Below are 20,745 nucleotides of genomic sequence, written 5' to 3' on the forward strand. Positions count from 1 at the left end.
CCCCAAACAGCCCAAGGTCCAGTGGGACTCCCAACAGAAGATGTTAATGCTATAAAGCATGAGTGCTTACAGCTTATACAACTGGATGAATACTGTGCGACGAGCACTGTTCTAAGGGCTCTATGTATGTGATTTCATCCTCAGTACAATCTAAAAATAAGAGACAAGATTGAAGCCCAGGTACTCGGACTTGGTAGCACAACATGTGTTGCTAGCAGTGATGATATCTTTTTGAGACTGGATGATCTATGTAGCTCAGGCTAGCCTTAAATTCACGATCTTCCCCCCGCTCCCCTTAGCTGTCTGAGGGCTGGGATTATAAGATGTGCCACCATATGCAGCATGACCTTACTTCTCAAGCAAGATTAGAAATATGCCTCTAACTGCTGAGGAACAATGGAGTGACCTATTAAAGTGAGAGTTAAGATGTATATGAGCTACTTTTGAAAAATGCCAACCAACTTTAGAACTTTACAAGACCAGATCAGTGTGGGAGCCAGCTCCAAGCTGGACACCAGCAGTTCTTCTAAGATTATGTGTGTATACCCAAGTGTACATATGTATACATGTGGGCAGGGGCCTGCAGAAGTCAGAAGAGGATCTCGGATCACCCACAACTGCTGATTCAGACACTTCGCTAAATACTAGAACTGTCATGTAGGGGCTGGGAACTGAGACCAGGTCCTCTAAAAGAGCAGGATTCGGGTTTTTTGTTGTTGTTGTTTGTTTGTTATGGTTTTTTTGTGCATGGCTATTTTGCTTGTCTGTATAGTTCTGCACTTGCATGCCTAAGTGCTCTGAGAGGCCAGGTGAGGTGGTCACATTCCCTTGGAACTAGACTAACAGATGACTGTGAACTACCATGTGGGTGCAGGGAACTAAACCTGGGTCCTCTGGGAGAATAGCTAGTGCTCTTAACCACTGAGCACCTCTCCAGCCTCAACCTGTGATCCTTGCTCCTAGGAACATGTAGGTTCTCCCTTCTTGTGCTGAAGAGTGGTGGTAATTTTGTCTCTGCAGTCAATAGGCTACTGGAGAAATGAGGAAGCTGTCTTGTCTGAAGGCGGGTCATTCAGCACTCTGCAGCTGCGGCCTTGCTCTTTTGGACCTGTCTTACTTCCCAAAGCTATTTCCTGTAGCAGATCCATCTCGTGATGGTCAGAATGGCTCTCATTCCACAAGTACTTCGTCATTAACGCGTCAGGGGGAAGCTGTGTGTCCTCCCTGAGTCTGAGTGAGTATCTGACTGCTTAAACAAGCGCACAGCAGCCAAGCGGACATGTGGCCTCGGGAGTGCCGGTGGACAGTCAGGCCTCACTGGCTGTAGCACTGCTGCCTGGTGTCCTCAGGGGCTGCCTACGTCTGCTTGCCTTGAGGCCCCAGGCCCGGGAGGCTACACAGCCAGCACTGTTCCACTTTCTCCTCGCCCATGCAGTGCAGCTACACGAGCATTCAGAGAGGGCCAACCCCAGCCTGTGAACTTTCAATCTTCCTGGCTGGTTTGCCTATAGATATGGCTAAAAACTGGAGATGGGACAGAAACCAGCTCTTGTCCTTGCCCTGTTGAAATTATCCAACAGGGTCTAGTGACATATTAAAAGTATTGTTTCAAGTCATTAAATTTTGGGGTCATTTGTCTTTTTTTTTTTTTTTCTTCTGAGACAGGGTTTCTCTGTGTAACCCTGGCTGTCCTGGAACTCACTCTGTAGACCAGGCAGGCTGGCCTCGAACTCAGAGATCCGCCTGCCTCTGCCTCCCAAGTGCTGGGATTAAATGCATGTGCCACCACCGCCCGGCTGGGGTCATTTGTCTTACAGTAATAGTAACTGGACCCCTCTGTTACTCCTGACAACTGTTCAATTCCCTATTAGTCTAAAACAGGATAAACTATTTTTAGGGTGCCAGGACACAGGAGAATATATCAATAGAAGAATCAACAAGAATAAACACATGAATCAGGTGCGGCTCAGTGCTTTGGTTTGCTGACCTGAGTAAAGCCCTGGGTTCCACCCCAGACAGAGGAAAAGGGAGGAGGGGTGGGGAGGGAAAGCACCGCAGGGAGGGGAGAGGAGGGAGAAAGACAACCCAGCAACTGAATCAAAACACTCATCGGAGTCAATATGAATTTTTATTAACACACATTTGTCAAAGTCTGTACAAACCAAACATTCCTATGTTTTAAAATGTCCATTATTACAAACATACAAAGAAATGGAAGGTGTTACCAAAAGTTACTCAATTACATGGTAAAATGCTGCCATGATTTAAAAAAAAAAAAAAAATCAACATTTCAAGACTGAGGTTTCCTCTATCTTTCAGGAGCTCATGGTAGTTTAGAAAATGTGTGGGTTTGCTGATTATTAAATGCTAAGACCTTAAAAAAAGGTTTAGTATAAAACTAAATAAGCCTTTGTATATTGTCACCACACCCACAATTTCTCAGTCTTACTTTTCGTTGAAGAAATCATGACTATTATTCTTTTTCCACCATCTTTGCCCCACAGCCAATGCAAATGCATTTGAAAAATATTGTATAATAGTTTATCTTTACCTGAAAGTTTCTCATTCAGAAAGTTACAAAATGACTTAGCACGGCAGCTTTCCCTGCTTAGAAGGGGAAACTGCGTTCCCTATGCAGCGATAGATACACAAACACGGCCCTCTGAATGTCCCTTCAGGAAGAGCCACGCATGTGCAGACCGGACCTCTGCTCACCTGTGTGCGTGCGTGCGTCTCCGGAGAACATAATCGCAAACTACAGCGCACTCGCTGCAGGGTCTGCTGTGTCCCAGCACATCCTACCCATCTCTAGTTCCTTTCACAAAGGTGGAGGAGTGCGGCTCTTTCCCACACTTCCTGGGTCAGACAGGGAGAAGGGCACACCCTTCGTCTCCCAGAAGTGCGTGCTTTCGAACATTCCGCACACAGGATGAGGTGGAGAGAGAGGAAGATACGGTGAGGGTCTCCCCACCGTACAGCCCGCACCCAAGCACCCCATACTGACCCTCGGAAACACACAAGTAGTTCAAATCTTATCCCGCTTGAATCTACTCATGTTAAAAAACAAAAAATCATGTTTTGATAACAACCTGCTATGATAGCTGATGTAGCAAGAAACAGGAATATTTTTAAAAAAGAAGTGGCAGTGTGGGAATTTAAAATTATGTAGGAGGAGGAGGAGGGGGTAGGTCGAGGAGGAAGTGTCCAGTACAACCTGGACAACCGACTTCTGCCCTACTAAAGACAGACTGGCCAAACCCAGCACGCTTGCCTAGGCACCTGCCCACTCGCGCTCTTCCATGGCATCCTCCAAAAGGCACTTAGCTCCACAGACGCCTCCAGTTACCTTAGCATCAAGCCTCTAAGGTAATGAGAAAGAAAAGATTGGATTTCTCTTACTAAAAGCTAGCAAACGGGACTGGAGTTTTTCTTTTCAAAGAGGCGTCGCTGTTACAGGACTAGCTGGGCTACCAGCATTCCTTTACCAAGAAAAGGTTTCCTTTTTAAAAAATAAATAAAACTCTGTCTATACATAGTACAAAGGTCATACATAATAATATACCTGGAAAAACCCAAGAGCATACCCTGAAGCAAAAGGTTTATTGGTGAGAAAAAGCCTCCCTCACTGCACGAAGTCTCAAGGGGGCAGTTTTGGAGGTTTGGGGGGGCAGTGATGTACAGCTGACGACAGACGACGTGCTCGTGGGGACGGCAGGTGACGGTGGACAGACACTCTGCACATGACACTGAGAAGTGACCACTATGGAAAACAGAGTGCTAAAATAGAGAGAGAGGGAGGAGCACGGGGAGGGAGGGGAAAGGCAGAGGAGCAGGTCTGGAACCCTAACCGCTCAGCATGCAGCCGTGACAGGGCACAGACCAGGTGTTTCCATTCAGCCCACTACATCCGAACAGAGGGTAAGGTAAGAAAATAGAGATTTTGTAGGAAAGCACAGTTCCCAGAGACCGGCCAGGTCACCAACCCTGACCCAGGACTACTGGCTGCCATCACTGAGAGCTCGAGGTCTTCACGGAGACGTTATGGTGCCTGACCTCTCAGACTTCTTGCTCTTGGACAAGGCAGCTGCCTGTTTCAGAAGCTCTCGGTTTTTGGCCTAGAAATAATAATAAAGTCAGTACATGATCAGTTTCCACAGGCTAGAAGGTGGCTTAAATGCAGAATAAGTGTAATGAGTATCAGTAACAATGGTAGCTGGGTGGGGGTGGTGCACAGCGTTTCCCAGCACTTGGGAGGCAGAGGCAGGCAGATCCTGAGTTTGAGACCAGCCTGGTCTTGAGATCTAGGACAGCCTGGGCCTCAAAAACCAGCACAAGCTGGGTGGTGGGATGACACATGCCTAAGTCCAGCACTTGGGAGGCAGAAGTAGAAGCAGATAGATCTCTAAGTTCAAAGCCAGCCTGGTTTACAGAGTAAATTCCAGGACAGCTGGTGGAGGGTGGGGGGGTGGGGCCTGCACAGAGAAACTATGTCTCAAACAAACAAACGAACCAACCAACAAACAAACAATAATAAAAGAAAAGAAAGCTAGCTAGCTGTCTGTGCAGGTATAAAGAGGAAATCCAAGAGGTGGGAAGTAGTCCTGAGAGATCAACAGGAAATTTTGGAACTTGACACCTAAATAAGTACAAAAGGATCTGACAAGGTGAGGGTGAGCTTTGACCTCTCTGGGACTGTTACAGGAAGATGACATATACAACACCAGCCCATCACAAAGCCTCAGTGGGCAGGACAAGCAGATCTATAATGCAGACACCTGGACTTACATCTGCTGTATTAAAGAAATTAAAAAACATCCAGCCGGGCAGTGGTGGCACATGCCTGTAATCCCAGCACTCTGGGAGGCAGAGGCAGGTGGATTTCTGAGTTCGAGGCCAACCTGGTCTACAGAGTGAGTTCCAGGACAGCCAGGGCTATACAGAGAAACCCTGTCTCAAAAAAACCAAATCCAAAAAAACAAAAACAACAAAACAACAACAACAACAACAACAAAAACCCCACATCTGTTAATTCCAGTGCTTAAGGGAAAATGCAATGAGAGCTGTCTGCAGGGGGTTCGTGTACTCTGTACTTGGAGAAAAACAAATCTAGGCATAATTATCAAACACAACCGAGCACACGCAGTCAGCACACACTCACCTGCAGTTGCTCTGTGACCTCCTTGTGGGTTTTCTCCATTTGGTTCATTTTGGCCCGAGTCTGAGACTCCTGATACTGAAAATCAGCCTTCAGCTCCGTGATCTGAAGGAAAACATCAGAAGAGCTAGAAAGAACACCTTGATCATGGTAAATGTCTTGGTTTCAGGACTAAACACTGTCTTGCAATTCACTGGAACCCAGGGCCCTCCTGTACAGCCGTGCTTCATCAAAGCCACACAGCATTCCTTTTCCTTAAGACTTTGCCGAAGGTCCACAAGCTCCTGAGCTCATGCCTTCCCAGTGAGTTCCAGAGATCCAGTTTGGGTTGCCAGGCCTTTGGAGCCAGCACTGTGCCAGCTGGGCCAGCTGCTGCAGCCATTTTGTTTATTAGAAGCACTGAGAGTTGCATTTGCTTATCTACTCAGATGTGCATGCCTGTGCCTGCCGCAGTATGCATGCTGAGGTCAGGGAGACTCAAGAAGTCTGCGCTCTCTTTCTACCATGCAGATCCTAGAGATCAAACTCAGGTCTTTGGGTGTGGTGGCAAGCAACTACATCTGTTGAGCTTTCTTGCTGGCACTATTATTTTTAAAACTTAACTCATACTTTGTCCGATCTATATAACAGCCTTAGACTCTCTTCCACTGACTGCTAGCTCAGAGAACAGCAGGTAGTGCAGAGTGATTTGTGAACTAGGTTGAGACACGGCAGCAACAGACATGGAAGCAGAAGAGAAGGGCATCCCAGTAAAGAGACCAGCATTGGACACAGCCACAAAGATACGCCACAGGGCTGCTGTTGACATCAGTAAAGGCTGACAACCTCACAGGGTCGGTAGATGAGGCTACAGGCAGGCAGGCACGATGCAGCAGAAATAGTGCCCTAACTGGGCAATGTGATCTTGGTCTGGAAAGCTATGGGACACAGGCTATGCTGTTTGCTCTTCTTAAGGCTTTAGTTCTACAAGGAGGGAGCAGGAAGCTACTCTGCTGGCTGAAGTCCACCTGCGCCATTCTCATCTGGCCTAAGAAACGTGGATGTCTGTCATCTGTCAGTCACACAGCAGAGTAGAAACAGACAGGTACTGGGAGCTGGGGGGTGAAGTTGTTAGGTGCTTGCCCTAATGTTTCCATCTCTAGGTCTCCCTAAAAAATGCACGAAAGCATAGAAACATCTACAAAACTTAAACCAGGAATGGTGCTACATGCCTGTAATCCCAGAACTAGAGAAATAGAAAGTCAGAAGTTCAAAGTCATCCTGAGCTGCATATGAATTCAAGGCTATTCTGGGCTATATGCAGGCCTACAATCCCAGTATTTGGGATGTGAAAGGAGAAGGATTGTCACAGTTTAAGCATAGCCTGGTCTACATGGCAAGTTCCAAGAAGTGAGGTCTGTACTGCAAGATTCTGTCTCAGAAAACAGAACACAGGTCAGAGAAGTGGACAGGATAAGAGGCTTGCTACCCAACCCGATGACCTAAGTTTGATGCCCAGAATCCACATTGCAGGAGAGACCTGATGCCTACAAGGTGTCCTCTGACCACCCACATGTTATTATGTACACCCACTAAGCCAGCCTAAAATGCACACATACACAGAATAAATAAAAATGTAATAAATTTTAAAACCAAAAACAGGGGCTAGACAGACACCTAGTGGTTAAAAGCACTTGTTGCTTCTGAAGAGCATCTACGTTAGATTCTCAGCCCTCACATAGCAGCTCACAACCATACCTACAGTGTCAGATGATCTGACACCTTCTGGCCTCTTGGATACCGCATACACATGGCATACAGACACACGGACAGACAGACAGACAGAATAGCCCCACACATAAAGTAAACACCAAGTACTCTGCGCTCAGCGCCTCGTCTGCTTGCTCTCATGCCTTCATCTCCTGTCCTGTCTTCCCTGCCACAAACTATTAAGTAAAAATAAGCTCTTCCTCCCTTTAAAACAAAACAAAACACAGGCAGATATGGTGGTGTAGGCAGAGGCAAATGGATCTCTGAGTTCAAGACCAGCCTGGTCTACAGAGTGAGTTCCAGGACAGCCAGGGCTACACAGAGAAATCTTGTTTCAAACAAACAAGAGGCCAGTGAGTGGGTGCGATGAGAAAGGGCTTGCCACCAAGCCCGCAGGCTGAGCTCAATCCCCTGCGCTCACACCCACGAGGAGAACCTGCTTCCTACGGTTACATCCTCTGTCTCCACAAGTACACTGTGATATGTGTTCACCCCAAAAATAAATAAAACCTTTGTAAGAAAATACTAAAGAGTGAAGACAGAATCGTGATACTGAAGATGTAAGGTATTCAATATTTATGGCGGGTCAGCTGATGGGGCAACTATCATCAATGAAACATTACTGTAAAAACACAAAGGAGCCAGGCGTGTTCTTGTAATCCTAACACTTGGGAGGTAGAGGCAGGAATTTTGCTACAAGTTGGAAGTCACCCTGGTCTACAGAGCAAGTTCCGGGCCAGTCAGGACTACACATATCAAGATCCTGTCTCTAAAAGCAACAACAGGGCTGGAGAGTCAGCTCAGTAGTTAAGAATACTAGCTGCTCCTGAGAGGACCCCAGTTTAGATCCCATGACGACCTCTATGGTGGCTCAGAAGCACCTATAACCCCAAATCCAAGGGCTCTAATGCCCTCCCCTGGCATCCAAGGACACCGGGCACACTTGTGCTACACATACACACATGCAGACAGACATTCGTGCACTTAAGTAAATCTAAGCCAGGCGCAGCCTTTAATCCCACTGCTCCGGAGGCAGAGGCAGATCTGTTGAGTTCAAGGCCAGTCCGGTCTACAGAGGCAGTTCTAGGACAGTCAGAGCTAAAAAAAAAAACATCTAAAAAGAGTCACCAAGCCTTCTTGGTACAAGGCAAGACATGGTCATCAAGTTCTTTTAGCCAGGGGAAAAATCCTTGTACTGTGACACCATGTTCTGTTGCAATCCCTGCAATCCTGGCACTCCTCCTTAGCATACTCCCCCTTTGCCGCTTTTCTTATACAGAGTCCAGGTTGGTCTAGAACTCTCATCCTCTGTGTAGCATCCTCAATCTGTGCCAACATTCCTGGCTTTCATTCACTACCTTAAGATAGCAACTATCTATGACAGCTCACAATGAATAGTATGTTAGAGCTAAGAATGAAGCCCAGCATTCCTAACACACGCAAGCGCGCACACACACACACATACACAACACACACACACACACACAAGCACACACACACGCACACTGGCACATCCGCGCACTCATTTACTCTCTCCTACTAGAGACTGAACCCCAGGCCTAGAGACTGAACCCCAGGCCTGCCTGGTGTGTAGTAAACAAGTACTTTGTGGCTGAGCTGTTCCCTCAGGCTGATCTGGTTTTTGTACGCTGTGCCTGTTGGTTTTGTTAACTAACATCCTGTCTGAGAAGTGGGAGACCCTTGGAAATGCTGAGAAAAATCAGCTTTCTGGACTCCTAGGCTAAGGTGGACTGACCAACATAAGGCCATCCCATGGGTCACCCTGGCAAGCAGGCACTCTTTCTAAGGGATCCTAACCCGACCATAGGCTCTCCTTTAAGCCACCAACAGCAAGTACCTGGCATCACACCCTGGTAAGTACAGATCTTCCTTTGTAAGCCCTTGGCCTGGAAGAGTTCATAATCATACCTTCTTCTCTTTCTCTAAGATCATTTGATCCTTCTGATGCAACATCTTCTTCAGAGTGGCCACCTCTTCCTTCAGCTGAGCAATGATGACAAAGTGGTCAGTGCCTGGTGAATCCAGAGCCAGGTCTGGGGAAAAGCTGGATAGAAGAGGAAGAGGGAAATTTCATAACTTGAATGTAATAACTCTTCTCTACTTAAGGATGTACTTCCAGTCCTTAATCCTAGGTCACCTGATGGTGGCCTCAGGCTTCAGAAACAATCTCAATTCCAGCCATCATTGCACTGCGTCACCCCATCAGACTCGCCAGGATCTGCTGGACTTGAACTGCATAGGAGAGGTAGTCATCAGAAAATGATGCCAACCCAAACCACAACCCACAGACTCTCATATGTGGGATCAAAATAAACACCAATCTCAAAGTCAAGGGTACAGACTTAGTACATATCTCTGATGCATTGCTACTGACACAGCCATATTTATGATCAGAGAACTTCCCTAGAATCTTAGACAGACCATCAACTTTGAGCATGTTCTCAAGTCTAATGTCCTGCAATGAGGTTCAGCTCCTAAAAAAATTATGGCCCTTGCCCTGGAAGCAGCCAGTCTCTGTTAAAAAATGGGATGCACAGGAAGAAGACTAAGACTGGCTTCTCTGTGCTGCAACTCGGCCAGTAATCTCGATACTCAGCTGAGGCACTCGAGTCTGAGGCCAGCATGGGCTACACAGTGAACTTCAGAATCATCTGAGCTGTAGTGTGAGACCTTGTCTCCAACAACATAACGAACTCTGTGATGCCGAGACAGGACAAGGGTGGCAAACTCTAGTCACGCCACTCACATCCGTTCCACCCTCTGCTCTGTCAGGTACTGGGAGGCTCCTGTCCTAGCAGACCCACGTCTATAAGGCCCTGAAACTACACATGCAGAATCTTTTCTGAGTCTACAACAGGAAGTTTTCTGGGTGAGGATCCAAAATTTTCAGTAGTACCAAAGGTTCCTCTGATGAAATAGCTGAAAGGTCACTTCCTATCTTTCCCCAGGGGATTCTGAAAGACGTTCTCTCTGTGTTTACTTCTCTGAATAATCTCTAAAGCAATACCCAAACTTGGACACTGGTCCTAACCCTTTGCCAACAGAGCAACAACTCACTGCCCCTCGGCATTTGCTCTTCCATGAATCTTACATGCAGCATTTCTCTACACAGAAAGAAACTCAAACAGCAAGCCTTTCCACTGTGCATGCTTCCTCCTAGTTACCCAGTCAGATATTCCTCAAGCTGGGACTGGAAGACACCAACGACTGATAAAAGCACACCCTCCATCCTGTCTACACAAAGCACCTGGAAGAGCACTGGAGGAAGCTGGGACCAATGTCCTAAATGATGCAGGATGAGGAAGAGCCAATGCAAAACAATAAAACCAGACTCGGGGGGACGCACCTACCAGGCTCGTCTGAGTCCAGATCTAGAATTTCCTTGTACCTGTTTCAATACCCACCGGGACACATCTTCCCTTAACCCAACAGTGTCTATTTAAACTTATAACTCTAGCAAGCAAACACACAGAGTCCTGGCTGTCTTAGGGTAGCTTTTCATTGTCCCCAAAGCTCCAAATGCTCTGCTCTCCCTGCTTCTTAGATTACTAGTGCTGTTGCTGCTGTGGGCAGTGCTGAGGTCTGACCAAGGGCCTCAGGCATACGAGGCAAAGCTCTGCCACCGAGCTTCAGTGCAGCCATAGAAACTCCTCTCGCATAGTCAACTGTAGGTAAAACCAGCCCAGTTTGTCCTGTGTTAGGACCTGAGCCTTCTGACTCTAGATCCTAGCTTAGACAGTACTAGAAATGAAAAGCAACAACTAGTTAGCAACACAGAAAGCTAGTCTCTTCAAATACCTCCACTCACAGGGATCTTATTTCTTCTCCAGGACTTCCTGCCTTTCCTGAAAGCTTTTAATACGAGACAAATTCTATGCTAAGAGGCTAAGGCAAGGAGACTAGAAATTCAAGACCAGCTTGTGCTATGCTGCAAGACCCACTCTCAGGACTATTTTCCTTGGGTGAAACCAAAACAAGTTTGCAATAACACAACACAATGGTCCTGAGGCCATCTTCAAAGGCCATTAGGAACACCAATACTGTACACAGCTCAAGGGCAGAGAATAAAAGGAAATCTAAAATGTCCTTTGCAAATGACAAACTAGGTACCTGGCTGCCACCCACTGCTGAGTTGGCTCTGAAGTGCCTACAGAGGGAGCACTTAGCCTACAGAGGGAGCACTTAGCTGGCTGACTGCAGAGGGTGACTGGCGCCTTGTCTCAAGGAAGGGATACTACCTAACTCACATTCCTCACACTGGAAAGGTTTTGTCACAATTTTAAGTAGCAAATTAGAAAATACTGAGCAGGGATGTAAAGTCTGTAGGATACATGAATCAACTAGACTAAGACAGCTTCTAAGTATCAAAGCATGAGACACAGCTACACTAACACTTCTGCCCAGTTTCCAGATGGAAGGCTAAAGAGCAACAGTAAGAGAGAAGGCATGGGCACATCGCTGATCCTGCACTGGGAGGCAGAGATAGAAGCAGGCAGATCAGCCGGGTGGTGGCGGCGCACGCCTTTAATCCCAGCACTTGGGAGGCAGAGGCAGGAGGATTTCTGAGTTCGAGGCCAGCCTGGTCTACAAAGTGAGTTCCAGGACAGCCAGGACTACACAGAGAAACCCTGTCTCGGAAAAACCAAAAAAAAAAAAAAAAAAAAAAAAAGAAGCAGGCAGATCCCTGAGGTCCAAATCGTCTCCACAGGAAGTTCCAGAACTGCTTCTTAGCCTCTTGGCTAAGATCAAGTGTGATACATGTTTATCATGTTAATAGAAAGTTCCAGGCTAGCCAGGTCTGCACAGTAAGACCTTGTCTCAAAGGACAGAGAATCAAACATGCCTTCATACTAAACAGGAGAATGTGGCAGTAAAAGGTCAACATAGACCTGTTATGAAGCAACATAGTAAGACACAAAAAATAAAGCTAAAGAGTAAAACCATAAATTACCAAAAAAACCCAAAAAGTGTTGTAGATAAAGACTGGGCACCTTACACACGCTCAGGAAGCACTCTGCCACTCAGCAGATGCCCACCCCTAAAGCACAGGAGAACCCTCAGGGTTAGGGGTGTGCCCAGGCTGACAGAGTACTTGCCTAGTGCACACAAGGCCCTGGGATGGAGTCCCAGTACTCTATAAACCTGGCAGAGTGGCACACGCGTGTAATTCCAGAACTCAGGAGGTAGGGATGGGACAGCAAGTTTAAGGTCATCCTCCACTACATAGAATGAGGCCAGCCTGGGGTACATGAGACTCTTTCTACGTGCAGCCACCTGCATGTAGGCTGGCTCGCAGACATGCGGGCACACAGGCTGGCATGCAGACAGGCAGGCACACAGGCTGGCATGCAGACAGGCAGGCACACAGGCTGGCATGCAGACAGGCAGGCACACAGGCTGGCATGCAGACAGGCAGGCACACAGGCTGGTATGCAGGCTGGCTCACAGTCATGGAGGCACACAGGCTGGCATGCAGACAGGCAGGCACACAGGCTGGCATGCAGGCTGGCTCGCAGACATGGAGGCACACAGGCTGGCATGCAGACAGGCTGGCACACAGGCTGGCTCGCAGACATGGAGGCACACAGGCTGGCACGCGGGCTGGCATGCACATGCAGGCACACAGGCACAGTTTATGAGGAGTTTGCTTCAGCAACACAAACAGTAAAATTTGAATACAAAAATTAACATAACCCCTGCCCCAGGACGGGATATGCAAATTCTTAAATCATTATAAATAAAATAGTTTGAATATTAAAAAAAATATTAAAAAACCTGTAGAACGGCTTCTACTGTTTTCTGAAGCAGTTTCTCTCATGTGCCTGACTGCCCTGCCTGGCTGCGGATGACCTTGAACTTTTTTTTTCTTTAAGATTTTTTTATATATATAAGTACACTGTTGCCATGGATCCCATTACAGATGATTCTGAGCCACCATGTGGTTGCTGGAAATTGAACTCAGGACCTCTGGAAGAGCAGTCAGTGCTCTTAAGAACCCCTGAGCCATCTCTCCAGCCCCCCAACCTTGAACTCTTGCTTCTCCTGGCTCCAGCTCCTGAGTGCTGAGAGGTATTACAGCACTCAGTACCTAGTGGTAGAGTACTTTACTGGTGCACCTCCAGCCCAGTGTCTGAATGCTTTTTTTCCAAAGTGAAGTAAAAGACCAGGATATAAACCCCACAAAAAATAAAGAGGGTAGCAAAATGTACTTTATGCTGTGTTATCTAGACAACAGCAAGTTAAGTAGACTAGATTATTAGAAGCACTAATAATGTGTGGATATTCAAAAGGAACATGTTTATAAGTGAACATTTCTGTGGCAGAAGTAAAAAATTATGTAAATTTCAAATGATAAGACAAACATGGGGGCAATCTCCTGTAATCAGTGGGCTGGGGCAAGCTGCCGACTCAGGTCTGAGGTCAGCCTGGACTACATACAAGCTCCAGCAGAGCCAAGGCTACACAGGACAATCCTTATCTCTAATTTCACACACCAATAAAATACAAATAATTTGGGTGTGTAGGAGGGTGCCAAGACAGAGTTTCTCTGTGTAACAGCCCTGGCTATCGTGAAACTCTCTTTGTAGACTAGGTTGGCTTCAAATTCAAGCAATCCACCTGTCTCTGCCTCCTGCGTGCTGGGATTAAAGGTGTGCACTATCATACCTGGTAATAAATAACTTTTAAAAATTAGTATGAGGCTAGAGATAGAGCCTATCAGTAGAGCACTTTACTATCATATACACCCAAAAACAGTATGGGAAATAGCCAATCACTGTCTTCTCTGGTGGACATAATAAAAGACCATGTAGCTGAGGTAAGGACTAGCATCCTACCCAGAAAAGCCATCCTTACTTGTGGCCAGATGTGATTCAACAATCTGCACATCAGCCTGAGGATATAGCTTGGTGCATCCAAGGCAACACAAAGACTAGCGTTGATACCCCAGGAACAAATAACCTGGGAGGAGAAAAGCTGCTAACGGCTGGGCTGGCTCAACTGGAGCCTAGGAATGAGCTCTCCCGGACAGTAACACGGCCCGATGAGAGGCAGACACGAGTGATAGACTTGAAAGCATAGGTCTGGGCTTTAGTGGCCTGCTTTCTAGGGCTTCAGTTTGTTCCTTGAAACAGTTTTTACAAGGTCAAATATGATGGATACATCTGTTTTCTTCAGAATAGCAAGACTGGCTGCTCCAAAGAACAGGGACCAGAAAGTTAGTCTGCAGAGTTCCTTCCCATATGCAATCTGAAAAGGGTAAACGTTTCCAGAATGTTCAAGAAGTTGAAAATCAATTAACTAGAGTCAACAGAGACTGCCTTGGTAGGATCCGAAATCAAGTAAATAAATATGCAACAGAGAAGCGTGGCCTCCGCAGACAGTCCACACTTTGTAAGAGAAAGCTACAGCCAGCCCTGGAGAGCCCTGCTGGCCGCTCCCACAGCCCACCAGCTGCAAGGGAGAGCTGTGAATGCCAGTTTTCAGAATGAAGAAGATTCTTAGGCTTTTGGGGAAATGTCAGCTGGTCTTACTTCAGGATGCCTGAGCCTGGAGGAACAGGAAAATGGATGGCTCCAAGACTCTGTTGGGAGGCAGCCCACTGCACCAATGCAGGCAGGCTCTGTTTTTTGGGTTTTTTTTTTTTTTTTTTTTTTGGATTTGGTTTTTTCGAGACAGGGTTTCTCTGTGTAGCCCTAGCTATCCTGGAGCTCACTCTGTAGACCAGGCTGGCCTTGGACTCAGAAATCCGCCTGCCTCTGCCTCCCAAGTGCTGGGATTACAGGCGTGCACCACCACCGCCCGGCACAGACAGGCTCTGGATATTAGAACAAAGCAGCTTGTGAAGAAGCATCGCTGATGAGACGAAAGCAAGGAATGAAAATATGCATCGAGGCTGAAATGAAACAAAAATCGCTGACTGTACCGCGCTCTCGCCTGTCCCAGCATCTGCAGAGGAAGGCTCCAAGGAAGCATGGAATATCCTGACAGACACGAAGCTCTGCCTTCACTGACCTCTGCCTGTCTCTACCCAACTCCTCCCAGAGGACGCTGCAGGCACCGATCACACAGGACATTCAGCGCCCCACTTCTTAGACCTTCTTAGTGGACTGAAGAATTTGCCTACAGTCAGTCTGGTTACTAGTTTTATTTTGAACAGGGTCTTACTATGTAGCCCTGGCTGGCCTTGAACTCAGAGAGATCTATCTGCCTCTGCTTCCCAAGTGCTGGACTAAAGGAATATGCCATCACAAACAAATACCTTGTTTTTGTTTTTTGTGGCAGGGTCTCAAACTGTAGTCCAAGGTGGTCTGGAACCATCTATTTACATCAGACTGGCCTTGAACTCAAGGCCACCCACTGCCTCAACCTCCCAAATTCTGAGATTGTAAGCATGAGCCAACATGCCAACTAAGTTCTTCTATTCAACTGGTAAGCAGCCGTCAGTCCAGCTGTCTATCAACCATAAAGTGATAGCACGGCATTCATAACTGGTCCTCCTGGGAGCCCAGCGAGTGCCACGCTCACTCTCGTGTGGTCAAGATCTGTGTGTGTGTTCCCAGTCAGTGCTCACACTCCGGCTGGCTCACCTGTCTCCATTAGCTGTGATTGACTCAAACTTGGATTTTTTCTTTGGAATTTCATTTTGAATTGAAGATGTAGATAGTGTTTTCTGGCTTTTAATGGCAAAGAGAGAGAGACACACATTAGAAATCAAAGATTAATAATGCACTCCAAGGAAAGTCTGTCAAATGGGTAAACAATTTCTTCTGTGCAACAACTTATTATTTTTAATTAGTACAATCTACCGAGGTGGTTTCACAGGGTCAGTGCTTGGCTTCAGTCCACTTAGATCCCAGTTTCCACGGGGCAGAACCATTGTGAGTTAATTACTATAAAACAGAACTGTGGCAGTACAGTAAGAAACAGTCTTCTGGTGTACAAAGTGTGTGTTTCTTGTATCACATGCATCTTCCATCTCATAGTTCTGGGAAATACAGACAAGTTATTCTCTCGGCCTTGAAGAAGATGACTTCATCAAGGTTCCCTGACTACCCAATGATCTCCAGCAGGAAAGCAATAATGAGAAACCGAGCAGGCACAGTTCAGCTCCTGGCCTTCCTGGTCAGATCCCTTGTGAATCCAATATGGACCTCAGTTCCACAATAAAATCAGCTTTAAGTCTAGTAAGGTCACCCAAAAATTGGCCTTAACACTAAAGCTGGAAGCCTGTCACTGGCATGAAACCCCTTTACATTGACAAGTGCCCCAATGCCACCCACTCTGGCTACCCACACCTTTTTTTAAATCTCTTTATCTTCTATGGGCACACTGTGTGCATCCTCAGAGGCCAGAAGAGATACATCAGATCCCTTGGAACTGGAGCTGCAAATGGTTGGGAGCCACCCTGGGGCGCTAGGAAATGAACCCAGGACCACTGGAAGTGATCTGAACTGCTGAGCCCCTTCCCGCAGTCACACTTCTCATCTCCCCTCTCTTCACTGTGTGGTCTCCGCGGGTGCTCTCTCCTTCCTGGAGCTCTCCACCACCTACACCTTGTTTTGGGATGGCTGCTTCCTGATTCTTGAATACTGAGTGCTTCCAACTGTGTCCTCAGTCTCTGCTCTGATGTTGTACATCAAGCAGTGTGGTTTTAACAGGGCATGGAAAAGCTGTTACCTGGGATCGCCTCCACTACAATCACAAGACAGTGGGGCCCACAAGGCAGGTCTAGATGGTACTTGACATCCTACTGAGTTAAACTCACGCAGGGCTATAAGACTGATGAAAATCATCTCTGCATTTTGTGATTTCTCTTCTTGTTTTTTTTTTGAAACAGGGTTTCCCTGTGTAGCCCTGGCTATCCTGAAACTCCCTCTGTAGACCAGGCTGGCCTCGAACTCACAGAGATCCACCTGCCTCTGCCTGCTGAGTGCTGCTAGGTTCAACGGTGTGCAATGCCACTGCTGGGCTCTTAGTGATTTTTTTTTTTTTAAGATTTATTTATTATATCTAAGTACACTATAGCTGTCTTCAGACACACCAGAAGAGAGCATCAGATCTCATTACAGATGGTTATGAGCCACCATATGGTTGCTGGGATTTGAACTCAGGACCTCTGGAAGAACAGTCAGTGCTCTTAACCACTGAGCCATCATCTCTCTAGCCCCTGTGATTTTTTTTTTTTTTTTAAATGTACGACTACCAACTCATGTCTGAATCTTCTCAGTTCCAGGATCAGCTTTCAACAATTCTGCTAGAACTTCAAATAAAGCATTTCAAAAACTGAACTTCTTCCTCCTGCCCCTGGTTTCTCTTAATTTACAATCTATGCATTCATCCACTTGAGAACCCTGAGACCCACGGGCATCAAATGAACATGCATCCAAGTTTCTTACAAGCTTCACTCCCAAGCACCTTCTTACTGTCACAAGGCATCCTCAGGACGGTTCTTTGTATGTGCGTAGTGGAGGGAGGGGTAGGAAAAGTTGGGGTCTGTGAGGGTGAGACAGGGTTTCAAGTAGCTCAGTCTGGCTTACAACCCCCTATGCAGCTGCAGCTGGCCGTAAACTCAGGATCCTCTGCATCCACCTCCAGAGAGCTCAGGTTACAGGTGTGTACCATCACCTCCAGCCTGAGATGACGTTCTTGTAACATTTCTAAGTTTATCTATACTTACACAAAAGAGCAGCCCCACTGGGAAAAGTTGTACAGCCAAGGCCTTGAGAGCACCAGGCAAACACTACGGTGAGCTACAGTCCCAGTCCCCAGTCACCTATTCTTTCAGTGCCTTCCTTCTCTACTAGGACTACAGGCTGGGTCCTTCCCTTGAACGGGCCCATCGGGGGCTGCCCACTAGCCGTTGACAAGGTATGTTGGTCCTTTCCTCCGCCTCCAGTTTCCAGCAACACAAATCTCAAGGGATCTGTGGTCTCATGCCCTCTGGTCCTCTGCAAGCACTAGTCCCTCTTAGAGAATGACCCTGTTTCATTGTCATCTGACAAGACCAATCCATCTGGGGACAGTTACAGCAGGCTCTTCTGCAAGCCAGACTTCCGGACTGCCTAGGCAGTTAATTAGAACTGCCTTTCTTGCCTGAATCTTGACAAGTTTTTAAAGTAGTGCCCATTGCATTAGGCTTCAATGATCTGATTACAAGTCTGTCTTCTCTACCAGACAGCACACTACTGAAAGCAGCATGGCTTTTATTCAGCTCTGTATTCCCCGCTGAGCCCGGGCGGGCGGGCGAGAGTACTGAATAATGCCTAGAGAACAAACAAACCCATAAAGACAGCAATAACAAAACACAGCCGAGACCACTGAATCCACCACTAGAACACACTGCTGTTCATGTACTACATAACTTGCCTTCACAACAACCCCATGAGGTCCACTGTTCTCCTCCTCACTGTCCATGACAACACTTGCTAGACACCTAAAGCCCAACATTATTGCACATACTCTAAAAGGAAGCTTCAGCCATCAAGGAAAGGACATCTTTTGACTAGCTCCCACTCTGAAAAAGTCTAGAGTATCTATCAATCATTCATCAAAATACTTATTTCAAATGCTGTCTTTAGACAGGAAACAAAATGTCCGGTCCCCAAAAGTTTATGCACAACAAAGCTGAGAAGTGCACTCACTCAGAAGTCCCACCGACCTTAAAGCCATAACCTAGAAACCTCCTTGCCCCTGGGAGACACAGGAACTCTAAAGTATGGCAAGGAGACTTCTTAAAGGTGGCAACATCAGGAAACCTTCTATGAGACAGCACCTTCTTCAACTGCCTGTGGCAATATGGCGCTTGCCCTGCCGGCCTCTCTGTCCTCTGAGCTACTGGGGTTACCTGTTGTAATGGCCACCACCACTCAGGCGGCTGTATTGCTCCTTCTCCTGATGGCTGCCTCGAGAAGAGCTGCTCAGGTGCTTCCTCTGCTCTTTGGTCTTCTGAAGGACACGCTTGTACGACAGTGTGCACAGCCAGCACAGTAGCTTCCCATCCACCTGGAAGAGGAGGTGCAGTCAGCTGACCATGAGCACTAAGACTGCACACAACACGGGCAGCCAGAACCAAGGCCTTATGCTCCAGCCTGTGAGCCTGGAGCAAGTCATAGAGGACTCGGTGACAATGTACATAAACCACTGAGAATGGGACCACACACACAAAAACTGACTTATGCTGCACACCTTTAGTCCCAGCATTCAGGAGGCATGGGCAGGTAGATCTCTGAACTCAAGGCCAGCCTGGTCTAAACAGTGAGTTCCAGGACAGCCAGGGTCACACAGAAAAATGTTTTCATTTGAGATAGGTCTCACCAAGTATCTCTGGGTCTCCAGTAACTCACTATGGAGTCCACGGAGATTCGTCTGTCTCTTTCGCTTGTGTGCTACAATTAAAGACATGTACCATCATATCAGGGCCAACAACTTTAATATAAAAATGTTTTAGATTTATCTTATTTATGTGTATGGGTATATGCCTGCAGAGACATCTGTGTACCACAGGCAAAGCTGGTGCCTTTTGAGGTCAGATGAGAGGCTGGACTTACAGGTGGTTAACCACTGTCATGGTTAACCGGGTTAAGAGGGTTCTGGTACTCAACCCAGCCGGCTCCTCTAGGAGGAGAGTCTGAGCTCTTCTCTCCAGCCTCCAACATCTTTCCTTATTAAACTCTAAATCTGCTTTTTAAAAAAAGAAAGATCTGGGAGGCAAAGGCAGGCGGATTTCTGAGTTCGAGGCCAGCCTGGTCTACAGAGTGAGTTCCAGGATAGCCAGAGCTATACAGAGAAACCCTGTCTCGAAAAAAAAAACAAAAAACAAAAAAACAAAAAACAAAAAAAAAGAAAGAAAGAAAGAAAGAAAAGAAAGGAAAGGGAAGGAAAAGAAAACAAAAGAAAAGAAAAGAAAACTAAAGAAAAGAAAAGACAAGACATGACACTGGTGGTAGCCCAGTCCTGTGTTACAGAGTGAGTTCGAAGACTGGCTACTGAGTTAAGATTTTGCCTCAAGGCCAGGCAGTGGTGGCGCACGCTTTGGGTCTCAGCACTTGGAGGTAGAGACAGGCGGATTTCTGAGTTCAAGGCCAGCCTGGTCTACAGAGTGAGTTCCAGGACAGCTACACAGAGAAACCTTGTCTCAAAAAACCAAACCAAAACAAAACAAAAACAAAAAGCCAGCAGGTATGCAAAGGGAGTCCAGGACAAACAGGGCTACGCAAAGAAACATTGTCTCGAGAGAAAAAAAAAAAAACCAACCCAAACCCTTAGTATAGGATTGTTAACTAATAATAAGAACTTAATAAATTTGACATCAGACAAAAATAATAGAAATTAACAATACTAATATTAGTAATATTAATAAAAATTAAAGATCACTTACTGATTATGTTCCAGGATTTTTTAAATGTTTGTCTATTTATTTAATGTATGTAAGTACACTGTGGCTGTCTTCAGACACACCAGAAGAGGGCACCAGATCCCATTTCAGATGGTTGTGAGCCACCATGTGGTTGTGGGAATTAAACTCAGGAACTCTTAGATGACCACTGGATCTTTCTAGCCCCATATTCCAAGTTCAAAATTAAGAATTTTATCTAGGGGACCCAGAAAAGGGGAAATCATTTGAAATGTAAATAAAAAAAATTATCAATTAAAAAAAAAAAAGAATTTTATCTAGGGGCTGGAGAGATGGCTCCATGATTAAGAACACTGGCTGCTCTTCCAGAGGACCTGGGTTCAATTCCCAGCACCCACATGGAAGATCACTGCTGTCTGTAATTTTAGTTCCAGAGGATCTGACCCTTCCATACAGACTTAAATAT

The 20,745-nt window shown here is 46.5% G+C and overlaps 1 protein-coding gene across 2 annotated transcripts in view; it reads right to left on the reverse strand.

Moving 5' to 3' along the window:
* Positions 1-2,109: 2,109 nt before the first annotated feature.
* Fam76a (family with sequence similarity 76 member A) overlaps positions 2,110-20,745 on the reverse strand; it is a 28,435-nt gene continuing 9,799 nt past the window's right edge. Inside the window, exons 5-9 of one of the 2 annotated variants that reach the window (XM_052177610.1) lie at positions 18,771-18,928; positions 15,514-15,600; positions 8,834-8,969; positions 5,159-5,260; positions 2,110-4,115 (exon numbers count right to left, since the gene is read on the reverse strand). In XM_052177610.1, coding sequence (XP_052033570.1) covers positions 4,029-4,115; positions 5,159-5,260; positions 8,834-8,969; positions 15,514-15,600; positions 18,771-18,928 — 570 coding nt within the window. In that variant the 3' untranslated portion in view covers positions 2,110-4,028. The remainder of the gene's footprint in view (positions 4,116-5,158; positions 5,261-8,833; positions 8,970-15,513; positions 15,601-18,770; positions 18,929-20,745) is intronic. The other variant, XM_052177611.1, reaches the window with a different exon arrangement.

Source organism: Apodemus sylvaticus, chromosome 3, assembly GCF_947179515.1.
Source record: "Apodemus sylvaticus chromosome 3, mApoSyl1.1, whole genome shotgun sequence".
NCBI classification, from domain to species: Eukaryota; Metazoa; Chordata; class Mammalia; order Rodentia; family Muridae; genus Apodemus; species Apodemus sylvaticus.